We start from the raw sequence: 20,791 nt of genomic DNA, 5'->3' as shown, positions 1-20,791 counted from the left end.
GGTATAGAAGAAGCTAGAGAGGAGTGAGTGCATCTGGATGATTTTCTACATTTCCTGTGATTTGGTTTGCATCCTAGATTGGTCTTGGCACAGGCAAACCTGATTCTTTTCAAACTATAATTAACTGGAAGACTGCTCTTTCAGAGCACACCTGCAAAACGACAATTATTAATGTAGGTGCTCTCCAAGGGATTAAACTCCTGTAGTCTGAAAAAAACACCTCTCAAAACATGTGTAAAAACTTCAAGTCCTCAGCACTAAACTTCTCTTTACAAATCTCTCCCACTGTACTCCATGCTTGCTGATGAGGGGATGACCTTATCTCATTAAGAGTAACAGACAGTATGCTATGTTTTTGAAAAACGGTCAGAACATTGGAAAGAAGGGGTAATTTACATAAGGTATTCACAATTGCAATACAGCTTTTGGAAGAAGGTAAGCCAGTGACATTGTGTTGAAAAACAAGATACATTAGGAGCATGTGGCAGGTGTAAACAGAAATCTATTATGTAGCACAGCCAATGCATTATATGAAAAGCTGAAAAGGCAAACCTTTTAGCATTCAATATTTTTTCATTTGAAGTTTGTAAAATACTAGCCACAGTTAATAAACAAAACAAATACTCTCTCTTAAAAGCAAGGATATGTTTGTTGAACAACCTGAAAAGCTATCTACCCTATGTATTTTTAGTTTGTAACACTTGACTGATTCAATATTCTGGAGGGGGAAAAGAAAAAGCAAGCTTCCTCTGTAACTAAGTGAATAGTAATAGTTTCAGATCAAAAGCCTGACAGGAAATGTCTGTGTACACTGCTCTGCTAAAAGGACTTGCTCAGACATGTCTTTTCAGCTCCTGCTCCTGAGAAGAATTTCATTCAGAGTTTAACTGAGAAGACACAACCGGATTTACAGGTGATGCCAACTAACTTCAACAACGTATTGTAGAAAAGAGCTATAAATTATTCTCATACATATCAATACTTACATAGCTTGCTTGACAAATACAGTAGATTGAAATAAACACTAAGGAGAAAAAAATGCACTTGGGTTTCTTCCCAAACACATAGTGAATCAAAGAATATTGGTTTTCAGCAACATTTTATATATTAATAAATTGTCTAAAGTTGCACGCACAATGGACTTCTGTAAAAGTTTTTTTCTTGTACATTGCAGTGATTACACAAATATTAAGATGGCTATGACTATTTTTTATTTCTAATATTTTAGGACAATGATGCTACCTTTAGAATCATCCACAGTTCTGCATTCATTGTAAATATCTTCATATCTGAGACTTTGAGCAGATATGAATATTATTTAACTTTTAACTGTTATATATACAGAATCCATATAAGTTAATGTGTCAATGCTCTTTCAAAAAAATAATAAACCTTCAATGGAAACTTTCAAACAGCCTAACACGGGAAAATTAATAATTTGTCATAAGGAAGAAGTCAGAGAAAACAGAATTGTGCAGCATTGCTCTTCCAACAATAACAGAAATGCATCTTCCCAACACGAAATTTCCTTAACCAACATTCTTAAACACATTTTTTCCCCCGCCCAAGAAATCAGGAGAAAGGAGATGAATTAGTATAAATCCTAAGTCTTTCCCAAAACAGTATATGTGCTGTTCACAAATCGTGAAGTGACAGGTGCAACAGGGCTTTTTTTTCCATTCTACAAATAAATCTCCACCCATAAATATCGACGAAAACACGTATTTCAGACTAAGTCTGAAGAAAAAAAAAAAATCACCCTGTCGTTTCCTAAACTACGAAAGCAATTTAATAAATGGAAGGGAGAACATCCAGAGTACCTGGCAGCCGAAGCCGAACGGGGACCCATCATTCTGCCTGCTCTGCCCACCCCACGCCTTTGAGCACCCCCGTGGAAGCAGAACCCGGTCAGGTGCGGCCGGCCGGCCATCCCCTCTCGTTTCATCCAGAGACGGCAGCATCTCCCGCCCCTTCCCGCCACCTCCACCATCTTTGATTAGCGTAAAGTTTGCCGCTCACCCCGCACAAATGTCCCCCTTTGCCCCGAGTCCCACAAGGTTTGAGGCGAGGAAGAGAGACTACATCTCCTCGCCCTTGAAAACAAGCAGAGCCGGAGAGACGCTAAAGATAAAGCAAATACCTCTGCATAAAAGATAAAGCAAACATCGCCCTGGGCAGCACCGTCGCCCTTGGTAGCGGAGTTCCCCCTCACTCGAGGGGACTGAGACGAGACCAGCCGCCACAGGAACAACGAAACCAAGATGGCGGCCGTGCACCGCCGGAGTGAGACTACATCTCCCAGAACGTCCTGCGGCACGAGTGATGGGCAATAGCGCCCGAACTCGCGGCCGAGCGGGGCAGGACTACAACTCCCGCGGGGCGCCGCGGTGGGGCGGGGTGCTCGTGGACGATGGCATAGAGCCCCCGCCTCATCTAAGATGGCTGCGGCGGGAGCGCGCTGAGCGGGTGCCCAGCAGGCGGACGCGCGCTCGCCCCTCCTCCCCTCACTGTCCCGGTGTTGTGGCTCTGGCCGCGGGCGGGGTCTGCGGGGACGCGGCGAGGGGAACCCGGGGCTGCGAGCCTGGTTGCCGGCCGGTCGCTGACAGGGGAGGGCGGCGCTCGGTGGCGGCATCCGCTCCAGTAGAGCCTGGCGCTCCGGTCCCTTCGGCAGAAGAAGGCTGCTGTGGGCGGGGGCCGCTCCGGCTCTTTCACAGCTCGGCGGTGGCTGCGGCTCCGGTCTCCATGTCGGACAACCAGAGCTGGAATTCCTCCGGCTCCGAGGAGGACCCCGAGACCGAGCTCGGGCTGCCTGTTGAGCTCTGCGGGGTGCTCAGTAAGGTAAGCCGCTTCTACCCCATTACTGTGCCCTGCCACCCCCCATCCTCGTTGCTGTCAGCCTCGACCGCCCCGGGGGCTCGGGCCGAGGGGGCCGGTGGCGGGGGGGCCGGGGGCCCCGCGGGCGGCCGTGGCCCCGCCGGGGCCCCCGCCCCCTGACGGCGGAGGCCCCGCCAGGAAGAGCCGTGGCGGCGCCGGGCGCCCCCTCCTTCAGCCCCGCCGCCCCTCGCGGACGGGGGGAGCCTTTCCTCGATCGGAGCCACGGTCCCCGCCGCCCCCCGAGCCCGCCGGCCGCACGCCGCGGGGCTCCGGCAGCCGCGCCGGGAGGGCGTCTCCCCCGAGCCTCGGGCTCCGGCCGGAGCGGCGCCGGGCCTGGGTGTCGCGGCTACCCGGGAGCTCCCGGAGGCCCCCGCAGCCAGTCGTGTCTCTTCGGGAGCAGGCACGGCTTTGAGTGCAAGTATCAAAACAGGGAATGAAATACTCCTGCGGCAAGAGATAGCGGGAGGAGCGGAAAAGGAAAATGGCTATACGGCTTGTTTCCCCTTTTAAAAATAACCATAGTTATTTTCTCTCTTATCGCTGAATATAAGGTTACTTCCGAACACGTGTCGGTTTGTACTGTGAAATTTTATTTTCAGAAGTACTTTGGAGTAGAATATTGAATTACTTAGTTTTTATACGGATATTTTATTTTTTGTTACAGAAAGTATATTCAGAATGACGTTGAAATATCTGTAAGATTAAAGCACTATGTTTTGAATTTTTTGTTTCCTGTCCTACACGATAAGGCTAGGAACAAGCCAACATAGGAGGCACAGGATACAGAGATCTTACACTGCCCTAAATGCGTAGAAAACAGCCATGAGTTCACACTGTTGTGACGGAAAGTTTGTGAACTCCTGCCAGCCTGAAAATGTTTTTGACCCCAGAGATAAGAGGAAATGGTTAGGAAAAAAGAAGGATCTCTGCTTTCATTTGTAAGATTTTATCTAATAGTGGATGGGGGAAGGAGGGGATGAGATGGATGTGAGATGGTGTTAGAGCAGTTACAATAGGAGATTTTGTTTGTGTTTTTTTCACAGCAAAGTTCTCCCTGGGTAAGATGCTTCTGTTGTTAGACAGGAAGTAGTTTATAGAATGTAATTCATTTTTATGTTAGCAAATTAAATACAAAGTCCAGGTGCTCTTTCTCAGTGGTGTAGCAGGTGAAGCCATAGCTTCAGACATTCTAGGTGAGGTATGTGCACACTTTTTACTTTTCTAGATGATTATGCTGAGTGTAGCGCAGAGACTGTCTTTCCCATGAGAACCTGGAATTTAATCTGAATAGTCAAGTATGGCGAAACCGGTCCCAATGAATATGTTTGCGGGGTAGGGTTACCTTTTGTTAGTTGATACCTCAGTAATTATTGAGATAAACCAATTAAAATTGGATGGTACCATACTGAACTTTCTACTAAGGAAATACCTATTTTTAATAACTAACTGTTAATAGTTAATGTTGATTAATTAATATTAATGTATAGTTAAGTTCTGAAATCATAGAAGTAGGCTGCAGTTCACTGTGAACATAGTAGTTTTAGTAGTTCTGCCCTTCAGTAAAGAGAAAAGCTGTGAAGGAAATGGAGTACTTTGGTAAGAGAAACTTGTTAGAAGTATATCCTGCTGGTCTTTTGAAATGTTTTGAAACTGTAGGATATTTTCCATTGTATTTCCTGCCAGTGATTTTAAGGTGGATACAAAGAAAGAACTTCAGTGGAAGAGGCTTTCAGGAAGCACGAGAATTTAGATGTTTAGAGAAACACTGGTCTTTTCTCTGCAAAAACCTCGTGCCTGTCCAAGTGTACTTTAAGTCTCTTAATTCATGGCGCCTTTGGATTGCAACAGCAAGCTTTGATTGCAACAGCAGCTGCAAGATCCACTGCTATATATGCTTCTGTTAACTTTTTCAGAGAAGGAAACATGCTTTTCCTTGCTTCTCTTTCCCCCAAGATAACTTTGGACTCTGCCTTTCACATCCTGGGAGGAGTTGGGAACATGAGATATAGGGAAACAGGAAGGCAGGAAATAATACACCTCTATGGCAGTTTGTGCTACCACTTCATGCACTAAGTACACTTGAGGCTTTCTTGAAGTAATGCTGTATTTAGCAATTAAATGTATTAAGAGATGAAAAAGGGCTTTATATTTTAAAAGCAAATTAAGGTTTTGCCTACATTTGAAAATTGCTAAGAATTTCTCAGCTATAATTTTTTTTCCTTAGAATTAATCATCTTATTACTAAAGTTAACATGTAATTATGGAATATGTGTTAACTAGTGTATATAGTACGAAGTGGGAATGAGACTGTTAGTTGACTTTTCCCCCTCTTTTAGATTACAAAATGATGAATAATGGATAGACTTAAATGTTAACCAGCTGTTTTCAAAATCAAAGAAATGCTTGCATGATAATATTGATTTTAATATTTTTGTTTCTATTTTTATCAAATTTATAACATTTGCACCATGATTGATTAATATTGTGTATTGTCAGAATTATAGGATAGTCCTGATTTTCTATCAGTGTCAGATGATTTTATGAAGTTCATCTGATTCTACAAAATGAAGTCAGAAAGATGTTACAAATACAAGCATAGTAATTAGAACTTTTGGTCACTTCTTATTAGATCTCTCTAGAATTAGTCCAGAACTTGTTCCTGGAATATTGGTTTTATTCAGTGTGTGAATGTGGAGTCCCTAGAAAAATCTGAATGGCAAAACATGATTTGATGTCTGCTGATAACCAAGTATCATCTTACTGAAAGTAGTTAGAATTAAAACATAAAGCAGTATCTATGGAGAATATTAAATTAAAAAGCACTGAGTCCTCTAGGCACTACAAGAGTTATTTACTATGCTGTGGGATAATGGCATATTTGTATTTATATGATGAGAAAACATCATATCATATTTCATATAAAATAAATTATTCTAGGTTCCACTTAAGTCTTTTGGCCTAACTCGAGATTTTAAATCAGATGCCTGAACTCACCTTAATCATTAATGTTTAATATTTTTTTCCCCCTCCTCTGTTTTCCTCAATTTGTATTACCAGTATGTTTATTGCCTTTACTGTAACTGGCCTTGACAGTGCAGTTGGAGTCCAGACATCAGACATCTGTTGGCTTATTGACCCTTGGAAACAACTGTTTTTTTATTGCTTTAGGAGTTTGTAAAATTCTTCTAGGAGCTCTGAGCAGAAAAACGTTCTCATTTGGGAGCAACTTGTAAAAATAACTTGCCTTTTTCTTTGCATGCTCAAAAGCCTAGGAAGTATCCATCGTTCTTCTTTTATTGTTGTCTTTCCATTGGCTGATCTCTGGAAAATTTTTTTACAGTGGACCAACTACATTCATGGGTGGCAGGATCGATGGGTAGTTCTGAAAAGCAACACACTCAGTTACTACAAGTCTGAAGATGAAACAGAGTATGGATGCAGAGGCTCTATCTGTCTGAGCAAGGCTGAAATTACAGTAAGTACAATTTTATTATTGCCATCGTTCATGTTTTAAGGTGCTGTATATTTCTATCTGGTGAAAGCAAACATGGGTATGGCAAATTCTGTTAGGTCTCTTACTTGCGACAGTGGCATCAGTGGAACACTGTGGAACAGGGCAAGGAATTTCTAAGGCACTCACAAAATCTTTTAATTTGTAGCTTCAGCAAGCAACTTTTCATTTCTTACATTAGAGGGTTTTGTGGGTGGATAGACTCTCTGCCTCTGAAGGCTGCAAAGTTTTTTCAGTGGGTCAATTTAAGACCCCAGACCAACTTCCCAGAGGAGGTACCATCCTTCACAGTCTGCTCTAGATAGAGGGTAGTGGTTCTTTGACTGTGGTTCTTGACTTTCTGAGCACAACTCTGTAGGTTTCCAAAAGAAAATGTTCTTCTCTGTGCTTTTTTCTCTGAACAAGTTAGTAGTGTGTTGCTGTTTTTGTCAAACACTAAAAGAAGGTCTGGAATTGACTGGTAAGAATAAAGAGTCTACATATAAATGAGCATAAGTGTTACAAGGAGTGGCTGAGGGGGCTGGGGTTGCTTAGCCTGGAGGAGGCTTATTGCCCTCTACAATTACATGAAAGGAGGTTGTAGCAAGTTGTGTTTTAGTCTCCTTTTCCAGGTAGGAAGTGGAAGAATGAGAGTTAATGCCCTCACGTTGTCTCAGTGGAGGTTTAGTCTACACAGTAAAAATGCTTTATGGAAGGGGCTGTATAAGATTGAAACAGGAGGCCCAGAGTAGTGGTGGAGTTGCCATCCCTGCAAGTGTCAAAAAAAGTGTGGATATGGCACTTGATGGCATGGTTTAATGGTGAATATGGTGGTGCTAGGTTGATGATTTGACTTGATAACATTAGAGTTTTTTCCCAACCTTTATGATAACCCAAGAAATCTTTAAAAGATGACTTTGCCTTAGAAGGTAAAGAAAAAAAGTCTGCTTTTTTGGCTTTCAGAATTGCAATACACATTATGACTAATGGTTGTCAAAAAGCATGCTGTAGTCTTTCTGCAAAGAATATTATTATTTGCATTAAATAGTCTGTCCAGTTATGTGATTTAGAGTAAAAATAGCCAGACTTTCATGTAGCACACAAGTTCCTAAAGTAGTAGTGTTAAATCTTAGAAATGTAATGTATGTTCTTATTCCACCAAATATGTGGAGTTTTTTCGAGCTGAATTAAGGATGACAAATGAGAAGTATGCTTCCTTACAGCTTACAAATAAAATTTTATTAAGTACCTCCTGATTTAAAAAAAAAAAAGAAAAAAAAAAGACTGGATTCATTGCATCAACCAGATGTATTTTGGAGAAAAGCTAGTGAAGAAAGGGAGATTTTTACATTTAAATGTCTGGCAAGCATTGTAGTCATCTAAAAGTTTAAACAGATCATATAATAATACTATTTTTTTAAACTGTTTGCACTTCTAAAACTTCCTCAAGATGCAGCTTAATCAGGAATTGATTGTACAGGACAGTTTCTAGGAGTTTTCATTGAGGTGTATCTATGGCAGTCTGTCAAGATGTCGGTCAGAACTTCCAAAAATCTCTCAAGAGGCAGAGACAGGAAGGTGCTGGCAAGGATGTAGCCAAAGAGCATCTGCAGGCATGCTGTACAGCACCTCTCAGCAGCCTGAATTCCAGATGCGGTGGTAGAATAAGATAGTTATAGTGATGACTTCCATTGCTGCTTGAATGTTTTGGTACATTGCAGTTTAAAAGGCAAGCTTGTCTTAGCAAGCACGTCTTCAGACTAGGATGTGTGTAACGCTGGAACTTCTTACATGTAACTTTAGGCTTTTTTCTCTCTGGCACTTGTTTGATCTGGTAACTTGGAGTTGAATTGATGCATCTTTTTTTAAGTTCTTGAACTTCTTGAATACATGGAGGAAGAGTTAAAAGCATCCACAGTTCTAAAGGTTAATCTGATATTTTAGTTCCGTTTTTGTTCAGGCTTGTGCTTTGTGAATGGTATTTGACAGTTCAGTTGATAGATGGTATCCCTGAAAGCTCTTAAGTTCCCGTTAGTTAGATCTAGCTGCAATTAAAATTATTGTTGTGGAAATTTTAGAAGTTGAGGAATACTAATGGATTATTTCATGTCTCTAGGATATAGAAATACACTTTCGAAACTGTCTTGTAATTATTCTCTCTTTGTTTTTCAGAGGTTATTCTTTTAAGCCAGACTTTTAGCATTGATGCTTCTGGTTTGATTGTTGTTTAGTAGCAAATTGAATTCTATATTTTTTAACTTAAGTTTTAAATTGAACATTGATTATGCTCAAAGATATAAGTTTAAGATATTCTTCCTGAGTTATATAGTTGATCTTCTGTATCCTTGTAATGTCTTCAGTAACTATAAGCTTTCCAGCATGTATTTAAATGCATAGGAAAACACCTGTAGCTGATAAAATAAGTGTTAAAATGATGTGTGAAAACTACCTTTGCTGTCAGTGGAACTTATTATTTCCTGAATGATTTGTAATTTGGTAAGGAGGGGGTGTCAGGCTTCTTATTTTTTCTTATCACTTATTGGCTTAATGTTCAGTTGCAGTGATTTGATGTAGTTGAGATCTTAATCTTTAATATTTTTCAGCAATCTTTCACTATTCTGTAAGTTCAGTTTCCCTTAATCTTGCTGATCCAGAGTCAGACATATTACCTACTTCTGTCTTAACCTGTTGTATTTCAGTAAAGTTTTCTGTGGTATGAGGTGGTGTTGATGACTGTAATGACACCCTTGTAGGAGAGGGTGGCTGGATGTTTGTAAAGCTTTCTTTTAGACACTTGGATTAAGTATGCATGTTTAAATCGAATGGGGAATGTAATGATTTTATGTGCATAATTAATTATACTGTTATTATAGAACGACCACATTTTGTTAATATATAAGCATAAATTTGGAAAGTTGCTGTCACTGAGTAGTTTTACTCTACTTTCAGCAATGAAGATGAGTCTAATTATAAGCCATAGTATTAACTGAGACATGAATGTTGTATACAGAAACCCACAGTTGCTTCTGCACCTGTTTTATCATTTGTATTGTTCTGGGTAAGGATTGATAGATAATTTTATAGGGATATTTTGTAATACACTCATCTCTTCCCTTTATTTGATGAAAGAATCCTAGTTAAATTCATGCTTATTAGCATAGCTATTTTGTGTCTTTCAAGTGCAGAATTATATTGTGGTACATCCAGAACAGGTATTGCTGTGTAACAGTAACCTTTCATTGAGTGAAAAATACAGGATCTGGTTGGACTACTGGTACTGATTTTTCTAGAATAGGGGAAAAAAAGGATGAATATTTATTGTGTACTCACTGGATTACATATGAACTGGCCATATGAATTAAGTTTGGGGAAGGATGATGAAAGTCAATATATGATGCTGACTTGCTTTTATCCATGTAAGACAAAACACCTTGAAGGTGTTTAATTGGTTTATAACAGGCTGGAGGCTGAAATTAAAGATGAAAGTTCTGCTATGTGGTCAGTAGATGAGATGAAATTATGCATATTATAAAATGGTCATATATGGACAAACTTAAGCTTTGTTATATTAATCTAGCCTGGGCATAGTAAATTACTGGCAGTCAGCATCAGTTGGTCTTTATTAGGGATACCCTTCTTTATTTTAAAGCTTTATAGTTCTTTCATTCTTGAAGTCAAACTTCCAGTGGGGAATTCTGTGTACGAGGTTAAGAATGGATGTTCGTGGCAGTCGTGTAAATGTGGATCCCTGGGCCATGGTTTTGGAGTTGGAAGGTCTAGGGTCTGTTATTAAAAGAACAAAAAGAAAATGCCCAGTAGATCTGGAAGTCCAAGTTTCAGGCAACCTGGTCCATAAGTTTGTATTGTGTTTGCTTTGATTGCTGTGTCTGCTCTTATAGTGCTATCACCACTGTTGTAGAGAGAGTTTTGCACTAATTCATGTAGTCACAGCATGATAAATCAAGAATAACATGGTATGTTGTGCTCCCACTTCAGGCAATCTAAGAGGAAGGCCAACACTAATTTAATCATGGTAGGTATTTATATGAATAGATTTTTCAAATCTGTTTATAGAATTCTTAATAGCAAAGTGTTTATCTGATGAATTCTAGGGGGTTTTGCCTGGTAAGAGTAGCTCTTCTGCATGCATCTATATGGAGGATCTTGAAAAATGTTTAGAGAAATGCAGTGCTTGGTAGGATTTTTAGAATTCTTAAGCTCAGCTATGTGTGACCTTTGTACTTTTTTTGTCCCTGGAGGTGACTACCTATGCAGGAAGAGTTCCAGAAGCTTCTGTTCCAATTTAAAACTTAAGCTTTTCTACTGATAGAATCTGTATTTGCCATGTTGCTTTAATCCAGTGACTGGTATTCATCTTCTTTCCTGTGTATACTATTGACGTAGAAAAACCTTTTGTTTTTACTTGCTTAAACCAGCTGCAATAGCAGTGATGCAGTGGTTTTCCTTGGCTTTGGTTATACTGCAATGATGTATATGCATATCAAAACCTTTATGGAAACTTGCTATTGTTTTCTAGTTTGGGGGTTTTGGAGTACTTTGTTTTTATTACATTGTAAAGGGACAATTAGTCAGCTCTTTGGAAATGCTTGAACTAGGACTAAGCAATAAATTGCATCGTGGAGATACTTTCAAGCAAACTAGTTTGTTGGGGCCCTTTTTCTTCCAGAAACAGCAATTGGAAAGCACAGTTGCTTAATGAGGGCAGAAATGACAATTTATATTAGTATAAAAATTGCAAGCCAGCCATTTAGCTTCAGAATGAACTTCTAAAAGGTCTAGGGGTTGAGTATCTTTTGTGAATATCTGGAGCTCAGGAAAAGCAAGGAGATGGAAAATGGAAGTCTGTCTGAGGGACAGCTTAGTGACTTGTCTTAGATTTTTTTTTCCTTCCTAAGTAGTAATAAATTCTTGTTGTAAGGAACTTCATAAATACTCATTTAATAAATTAGGACAGATGTAAACATGTGTTACTTTCAGCTTACAAAAAGAACAAGAACACTGTACATGAAGAGCTAAACTGTCAGTTCTCAATTTTAAATTTCTCATTTCCTTATATATAGTCTGAAGAGAGACTTACATTTGTGTCCAGTAAACAACCACTAAAAATAAAAAACTTACCCCACTTTTTAAAGATACGCTTAGTTAAACAGCCACTTTTCCTCACTCTGGTAGTATTTATATTTTATTTATAGAGTGATACTGACCACCATTAATAATTGGGCAGTTGTGAGAGGAAGTACAGATTGACATTTTTAAAAATAGATTGTCAGGTTAACAGAAAAGGCTTCATATGTTCATGAATTAAAACACATGCAGAACCTTCCTATGAGTGTTTTTCACAGAAACATCAAACCCTACAAATCTTTAAGTTTTATTACAAAGATGTGTATTTTTAATTGAAGGAGGTGTCAGACAAGACAAGAAATGTTCTTAGTAGCATGAAGAATCATGTCTTGCAAAACAGACTTTGAAAAATTTTTCTTTACATTAACAGTGTATTGATGTGCTTCTTTTACACTTTATACTATGGGAAATGTAACAGTGTTTTGGACTTATTTGATGTGGTAGTGTTTAGAAGTAATATAGAAGAAAGAAAAGTTTGGGTTTATTTTTCTTCCTAGCTACTGTGTCAAAATTTGGTCTTGCTAACATACCTGCTTATGATAAAAGAGTGCTGTAATCAGTTTGTATCTGTAAGTAAGGTTTGCTTGAGTTTGTTGCTAGTTAAGGTGAATGGAAACTGATAGGTTTTAGTTTGTGAAAGTTTTTATTAAAAAAGTTGAGCCGTAAGTCCATGCCCTGGGCAGAAACACTAGCAGTAAATTTGTAGTAATTGCCAATTGCTTGGGAAAATTTTGTTCCAACTATTTGAGGCTGGAAATCAATCTGGTGTAGCATGACGTGATGGGCATTTAATTGAATAATTAATTTTCTATAATTTGATAAAGTGCCTTCTCAGCCTTAGTTGCTACTAAAAAAATGATCTGAGTAAACTAAGACTTATAATACAAGCCCTAACTAGGTCGGGGTTTATTTAGGACATGTGGAAATTAGTACTGTTAGGCTTTCGCGTGTGTCTCAATCAAGTGGTTAAATCTGGACTGGTGGGAGATTTTGGCTAAGTGGGAAATGGATATTCTAAAGAGGGGCAAACGTAGTTAGGAATACTTACGCATATGTGAAAGGCCTGAGGTGATTCTGTTCTAGAGTGGAAAATGCCAAAGAGCAACAGGATAGGGAGGAAGGGAAAGGGAGTAAATGCCTAGGAAATAATGACACTGGGCCACTGCTGGTACGGCATGTGGAAGTTGCGTGAAATACAGGATTCTCCTGGACAATTAGTTTTGGCATTCACATCCTCTGTACAAGTTTGTGTATGCCTCTGAATTATCTGAGCCAACCCATTGATGGGTTGATGTGAAGTGAAAATGTGTGTATATGTCAAAGTTCTATGACATGCTAATATCCTTGTCAAGCAAAAATCAATTATTTGGCATGGTGGAGAGATAGATGATTATTTCTGTAGTGTGTATTGGAGAAATTAAGTCAGAAATGGAAAAATACACATCCAGATCAGCTCAGTGAGGCTGTTCTTTGTACCGTGATGCAGCTTCTAAAATTATTAAGATGTAAAAAAAAAAATCTACAATGTACATTAACTAAATATTTTACCGTTACTTAATATTGCTGAAGAATTAGTCTTTAGTACTTGAATAGAATCATGTGTTAACACTCGTGAAATTAGGGTTGTAATCCAGCAGTATTTCTGTCATCTTATTATCAGTGAGAGTATGATTCCCCTGCATGACGTTTTTGTTAAGAAAATTAAATTCTAACACTGTTCATTATTTGGCATACTCTTCAGGGTCATAATTCATGCCTGTGGAGCAGTATATTGCAGCAGTTTCATGCTGTGGAGTATTTTTCACATGTGCATAGCAAGTTTTAAATAATTTCAATGTTTTAGGTATTAGGATTTTATAGCTCATCAATTTTTTTCTGTGGTACTTGCAATTCTTATTCTTGCTCAATCTGAATCTCTGTGCATTTTTGTAACAGTGATTTATAGTTGATTTCTTGTTCATGAATACGGTTAGTTCATATGTCACTCCCTTCAGGGCTGTAGTGTTGCTCAATAGTCCTCCTAGGCAACTTGCTGTTGATTCTGATGCGTCTTGTGATAGCTGTTAATGACGTTTTCAACAGCTCTATTGAGGATTTGTACAATATTAGACCTCACTTTTAGAAATGCATTTATAGAATACTAAATCAAAAAGTCAGAATACTTTTCATCTACTAACATAAGCTGCAGCTGGCCATCTCTTTTTCAGATGCTTCCTGAAGTTGCTTGCTTAACCACCCTTTCTGTTCATACATTCAAAGTAGTTTGTCATAGCTTGAGTGTTGTTTTCTTCTTCTCCCAGTTAATCTTCTTCCCTCCTCCTTTAGGCGTATACTTTAGTTGCTATTTTCTGGTGTTCTTGTTGAATTCTAGTTAGGGTGAATTCAATCAAATAGTGTGGCCAGCTTCACCACTTGTTAAATCTGTTTGATGTGTCTTTCCTCTCAACTGAAGTTCATCATTCCTTAGTTAAGAAGACGAGTTGGAACAGAATTTACTACCCCAGGTCTCCAGGTACTTAACTGAGATTGTATTGTAACTGCTGCCTAATATTTTCTTAAGGCTTTTTAAGTTTAAAAGCTGCCTTTTAAGGACAAGTGTTGCTCTTATATTATTTTTTTCAGCTCTTTCAAAACTAATTATGTGTGCGTATATAGATCTCTATGTACACACATGCAAATATATACATATATGTATAAAAGAACTAGGGGTAGATGTGATGGCAGAATTTAGACTGACAATTCAGGTCAATTTTAAACTTCAGAATGAAAGCTTTCAGACTGACATTCATTAGCAACATGCCTTGTCCTTTTAATTAGTTCCTACACGTTGTTAATTATTTCTATACATTACTTAATACACAGTAAGTGTTGTAATTTTGTATTCAAAGCAGTCACGTATATCTGACTTACATCCTAAGTTATCTGTGACTGTGCAGTACCATGGAGCCAGTACCATATTTCTAGCCTGATATCTTTGTTCTCGATGGTCCTAGTTGCTGAGGCAAAGGTAACTTAATTGAAGAGCTCTTCAGTGAGGGATGGGGAAGGTTGGATGAAAGGACAGGTATAGAACTGAAGTATGCATCTTTTGCCAAAACAGAGGGGCGCAAATTAGGATCTTTTGTAAGCACCTGATGCTAGACTGCATGTGGTGTGTTGCTGGAGAGCTGTTCCTTTCCCAGGCTGTAGCCTTGTTGCTTCCTTGCCCTGTTGCTGGGTTTTTTCTTTTAAGTCGCCTGCCTACCAAGAGCAAAAACAACCTTCTCAGCTGTGAGGTTGCATGTTTTCACTGGCTAGTGTTTGACCATTAAGGAGTTATTTATGGTTCTGGGGCCATGGCTTTTCATTTGTGTCCATGGTTTCAAGATCTTTGGTATCTCATGCTTAATTTTTATACCGTAACAAGAGACACCTGGTTCCAAGGTCTACTGTGTTAAGTTACTTATGTTTGGATTCAAACCAAGCTAATCTTCAGTCTTAGTTTGGTGCTTTTGCAGGTGCATCAGGTCTCTGTTCTAGATGGAACACTACTGATTTCCTAGAACTGAAATCTCCATTCCCAACACTGTGAATTTAAGTCCAGAATGTTCTGCTCTGTCAGCTCAATATAGTGCTGTCAGGCATGGCTTTTGTCTTAGGGTAGAGTACCTTCTCTGGATATTCACTCATGATTTTCATGTGAAATCCATTTTGTTCTGTTGCCAACTGGTGTATGTGAGAGAGTTGGGTCTCCTGTGCTACACTGTGGTACATTGTCAGAGGTACAACTAAATTAATCAATATACAAATAGTTATTTTAGGAGTGCGAGTGTGATTCCTGCTCCTGTATTTGACAGTCCAGTAAAAACAAACTTTAAAAAAAGTGGCTCAGACAGTGTCTCTGCATTCTCTAAAGTTGATACAAAGTTGCTTGGCTTCCTTCCTGATTGATAACTCTAGCTTCTTGCTGTATATTATGTGAGTCTTAAGAAGTTTAACATGGTGATTTGTAATCAATTCTAGCTTGATGTTTTCCTATAGTCTAATTCTCTTGGTTGTTTTTTTTTTTCTCTGGCTGATGCATGTTTCTGGTGGATAATGCAAATGTCTTGTTCCAACTGTAAACCTGAGAAGTACCATGTGAATTTCCCTGTAGGGGATTCACTTTGACTTAGTTCTTACCAAAGCAATAGCATGCATGCTTCCATTTCCATAACTGATAGCTAGCTCTAAAGGTAAATTTAATGAGTTAGGCCAAGTCTCAAGTTCTTCAGACTATGTTTAAACAGTACAGGCCCATTAGTTATATCCTGATTTCTCTCTGTGCGTATCTAAATCTGTTAATACCAATTTACTAATCCATGGAGCTTTTACATGTATCTGTTGTCACTAGTAGATCACTTAAAGTGACAGCTGCAAGCACATGCTGGTTTACAGCTATTTCAGCCTTGCCCTCTTTCTTCTGGTAACACAGAATAGCCATTCCATGTATTTGACTAAAGTTTAGCTGACATTTCAAGTGCACATTTGTTATACTCTAGGTCTTGCTATTACAAGTAATTTTTTTGAGTAGGCACTTGAGAATAGCAGTGTCAGGGGTATGTTTACTTAAAAACCAGTACAACATGAGTTGATGCTACCTACTAATTCCACTTCATTAACACAGAAATGATTTGATAAAATACTAATCTAAAAAATCGTATACTGTAAGATACTGTCCTGTAAGATAGATTAATTCCTCACAAATAAATATGAAAATGGTTTTATATGATCACTTTTGCATATAAATCTATTCAGCAGGTATGCAGAAAACCAGATTGACCAGGTTTACACCTGAAGTCTGTAATTTCAAATTTTAAATGTGGTTTCAGTGCTAAAGTAACTTGCAATGTATGCTTGATCCAGGCTTAAAAGGACAGTTCTCCCATGAGAGAGTTTCTTTGCAAAGGATCAAACTAAGTTAATTTTAAATTTGCATGCTACGCTCACAAAATAACTTTAAATTCTGCTTACACTGGCCTCTACTTTAGCTAGATTTTGGAAAGATAAGATCATTACTTAAAAATAAATGTTTAAGGCATTTTGAGAAGAAAATACCCTGACTAAAAACCTGAAGTGGAATATTTGGGGAGTAGCAAAGAATGTAAAAACATTTAATTGGGTTTTGTATTTTTAAGCCTATTTGCTTTATAAGGCTTTTTTTTCTACATGTGCAAATATGCTATTATGAGAAAGTTTTCTTTTTAATGTGCTAATGAGCAAGAAGTTAGATATCCCATATTTTGCCCCTCCCTAAAGGTTTATAATTTTTAATAGGCATAGAACTGTCTTATTTACTTGCTTGTTTGTAAGAAGGTTTTCCTATACTGTCATAAAAGAAAAAAATACTGTACAAATAAATGTAAAAAGAGTACAGCCAGCTGATGTAACTAAAAAGTGGGTTCTTATTGCTTAAGAATAACAAGGAAAGGCAAGACATTATAGTCCAGTGTTTTTATTGGATTTTAGAACTAAGAAAGGGAAATCAGAAATTTTGTGTTGTGACTCTTGGTAGACCTTAATTCAGCAAGTTCGTGGATCCACTTGGCTTTTCTTGGGGCAGCAGGAGGCAAATATTACAAATATAGGAAATTAGAACTTGTAATGTCTTTTAGGATTTCAGTACATTATTAATAAAATGTATTATAAGTAATGAAGTATAATGCTTTCTTTAAGTTGCTCCATCCTGAGACTTAGATCCAGGATAGATACTGATTATTAAAAAAATCCTTGCAAAATTAATTGCTTGAATGTTTATAGTTCTAAAGCCAAGTGTCTTCAAAAATAAATCATAGTGACAGAGGGATCTTGAAGAGCTTTTATGATTGCACTGAGTGTACCTCATGGGGCTGGGGGTCTGCTGTGCAGTTTCTGTGAGGAAATTCACAGGTTGTCCTGCACAGAACATGGTCATCTTCAGTGGACACAGTGCAGGGCACAGCTGAGCCCCACAGTCAGTGTGAAACATCTCAAGGTAAACAGAGTTAAATGGCAAAAATGCTGCTCAGCACTGTGTAAGAAAGAGAGGAGAGAGGAAAAGGTGTGAGAAGCAGCTGTCCGGACAGGAAGAGATGGCTCCAGCCACACAGTGAGATCCCCAGCAGCATGTAGAAGAGAGCATTGTGCAGGCATTTTTGGTGTAACCCATGCAGAGAATCACACCAGACCAGACAACCACACTGCTACCTGTTTAGAACCTAACCGTGGTGGCTGGATATGTCTTGACAGATGCTGCAGCCTCCAAAGAGCCCATGCTATAACAGGTTTACCCCAAAGAATTGCAGTGATGGATACAATCCTTGCTAGAGCATTTGAAAGCACGAGGAAGGAGTGGCAGAATTAGTGTTAGACCATAGCCCTCATTACCAATCTCCCTGTGCCTCTCCTGTTTCTCACCATCCAACTCTACTTTGCAATAAATTGTCAGTTTTCTCCAAATCAAATCTGTTTGTTGACCATACTGGCAGTAGGTAAGTGGTTTCTCTGTCTTTATCTTGACCCATGAGCTTTTCAGTGACTGGAGAGAAATATCTTAACTTGAAAAATACTACTATTTAGTATTTAATAAGGCACAAATGACAGTGCCTTTGACTAGTCTTGTCTGGTAAAATCCTAACCATGCATAGTATTATTTGGTAAAACACATATTGTGATTCAGCTGATAGGATTTTTCCATTGATGATTTTAAGTATTATTCATAATGTAGAATGCAGCTTTAAAATCAGTGGTACTTAATTTCACTATCTTTCTGTTCAAAGTTTTTTGAAAAGTTAGCATTTTTAGCCATTTTACATTTTGAAAGCAGGGGACAATTTCTTCACAGTTTGGATCTGTCATGAATTAAATGCTTTCAAAAAATTATTTTAAGGCATGCATTTTTTCAAACTTGTCCTGGATTTTTCATTTGCTTTTTTCTAGTTAAATAATCACAGCCATTGCCTGTTCCAAACTGGTTTTACATGGGAGCTGAAATACAGTTTTCATGTGTACTTTTAGAACGAAATTCTTCTGTCACACAGCACAGATCTTAAAGGAACCTTTTTGTTTTCTGATTTTGATAGCATCTCAATGTAGATACAGGTAGAATGTGTTCATGTAACTTTTTCCTTTATTCCTGTAGTCAAAGTACGTACTTCGGTGTTAGCCTCAATTCCCAGTAATTGCAATGTTTTTCTTGCTTTGATACATGATGCTTACCGAGAATCATGGAATGATTTTTTTTAATTTTCTTTATTTAATGTTATTACCTACTACATTGCATTGCTTTCCCTTTTTCTATTCCATCATGTTAACTAATTTTTAAGGTGCTCATTATTGCATTTCTATAGCTCATTATATATTGTGCCTTCTCTTTTTTTAACATAGGATACTGGTTCCAGTATCTGTACTGTATGCAATACTGGCTGTCCATTGCATCCTAAATTATCACATGTACATCTCTCCCTTTGTCCCGATTTCTGCCTTCTGTTGTGAGTTTTCCTTGCTTATAGGTGAATACAGTGCTCTTTTAAATTTCTGTCTGTTTCAAAAGTTATACCATGTTACAGATGCAGTTTATTTTTTTCTGATTGTTGCTTGTGCCCCTCTCTTCTTTCTTGTCCTATCCATATTATCCTGGAGTTATCTTTTCAATTTCCTGTTGAAAAGTTGAGAGGATAGATGTGGTTTTGGCATTTGAATGAATACATCCAGGTCCAAAACCTATTGAATGATCTGTGAAAACTAATAAGCAAATCTGTAGATTGGTGGTAAGTGCTCTGAGCTGGGTTTTTTGTGGAGGAAGTGGTAGTTTGTTCAGGTACTTTGTAACTGGAGGATTTCAGGAAGTTGAAGAACAGTGCAAAAAGGATGCTTTTTCCTGAATTCCGTGGGAATGGTAAAAAAACTAAACAGCAGATAAATTGTACCTTGCATGGTAGGACAGTGACACTGTTCACATAGGAAAAGTTGTTTATTCAGCTCTCTTGAGCTGGAAATGTTTTTTATGAATAGCTATAGTCTGGCTGGCATCTCATTATCCAGGGTACAACTTCATGTCTACTTTTATAAGAGGTATTTAAGTCAAAACTGGTGAAGTTTGCTATCTTAAAAAGATTTACAGGCATATTAACGTGAAGATGCTTGCAGACAGACATCAGAATTGCAGAGTATTGTTTCAGTATTTCCTCAGCAGATGAAGCAAAGGACTGAATGCACCAAGTTGGATTCCAGGAGGAAAAGAATATATCTGGATGGTTTGTCCCTATACACGTGCTACATGCAAAAAAACCCAAACAACTGTGCAAGCATGAGTTGCAGCATTTGCATCAATGAAATATATGCAAAACACTTTAGTCAACTTAATTTGGTAAGGCTTCTTTTGTTTCTTAAAAGCTGAGTATTGGCATTTTTAATAGCTTTAGGTGTGGGAGAATAGATTGTAAAAGAATAGATATAATGCTGCAGACAATCTTGCCCCTGATAAGGTTCAGCTGTGTAAGACAGGTGAACATCATTAAAAGAAAAGGAGCATGGAATGCTGATTTGTATTGCTCAATCACGAAAGAGTGAAAGGGCACACAGGTGTTATGCATAACATAAATTATGTTATATTTAAACATAAATATATGTTTAAGGGGAAAGGATATAAAGTCATACTAGGGACTAATGAAGTGCTGGTGCTTGAAACCATTCTCAGTGTCAGTCATGTGTCCTCTGTCATTTTAGGTACTCTGATATAAGGCATGTATGTGTAGGCCATTTGAAGTTTGATTACCAAAACTTGAATTTGTTTTCTCAATTTTCAGTTAAGTGACTTCTGGTTGACACCATTCTCAAACTGACTCAGAAAAAAAGAATGTTAAGTTCCCTTGAGTTGAGTTGCACTACGAGAAGCAAAGGGGAACATCAGGTTTCACGTTTTAGTTTAGGCTAGATGACAGCCTCTGTTAATTTATGCTAGTGGCATTCATGTCTGAGATCTAAGGAACTGTCATTTTCATTTTGTGTAGGCCTCTATTGTTTGTATTGTGTCCTAGTTCCCAGCCCAGGAGTTTCTCAATAAGAAAAACCTTCCAAATTTTAAAATAATTTCAGTTTAGTTAAGTTCTAGTTCTGCAGTGAGAATAGTGGCAGAAGCATGCTTTAATAATTGTAGTGTGCAGACATGAATTGTATCTACTATGAACACAAAATGCCATTAGCATTTGGAGTAGTGGGAGAGATCAAGCAAAAGTTTCTTCATTCAAGGTTTGGTTTTAGTTTGTTTTTTTTCTCCTTGCATGG

At 38.3% G+C, this 20,791-nt stretch overlaps 2 protein-coding genes across 6 annotated transcripts in view; one reads left to right on the top strand and one right to left on the bottom strand.

Moving 5' to 3' along the window:
* POLK (DNA polymerase kappa) overlaps positions 1-2,272 on the bottom strand; it is a 38,470-nt gene extending 36,198 nt beyond the window's left edge. For all 4 annotated transcript variants that reach the window (XM_014252378.2, XM_014252379.2, XM_014252381.2 and 1 more), the window contains exon 1: positions 2,141-2,272. The gene's annotated coding sequence lies outside the window, so the exon portion shown is untranslated. The remainder of the gene's footprint in view (positions 1-2,140) is intronic.
* Positions 2,273-2,527: 255 nt separating this feature from the next.
* Positions 2,528-20,791, top strand: part of CERT1 (ceramide transporter 1) — a 79,487-nt gene continuing 61,223 nt past the window's right edge. For both annotated transcript variants that reach the window (XM_014252359.2, XM_005522730.3), the window contains exons 1-2: positions 2,528-2,838; positions 6,215-6,349. In XM_014252359.2, coding sequence (XP_014107834.1) covers positions 2,743-2,838; positions 6,215-6,349 — 231 coding nt within the window. In that variant the 5' untranslated portion in view covers positions 2,528-2,742. The remainder of the gene's footprint in view (positions 2,839-6,214; positions 6,350-20,791) is intronic.

The sequence above is a fragment of the Pseudopodoces humilis genome, chromosome 4 (genome assembly GCF_049639895.1).
Source record: "Pseudopodoces humilis isolate 2021_Gansu_Grassland_sample_001 chromosome 4, ASM4963989v1, whole genome shotgun sequence".
In the NCBI taxonomy this organism is placed as follows: Eukaryota; Metazoa; Chordata; class Aves; order Passeriformes; family Paridae; genus Pseudopodoces; species Pseudopodoces humilis.
The sequence above is the reverse complement of the archived record's forward strand: the minus strand, read 5'-3'. Positions and strand labels throughout refer to the sequence as shown.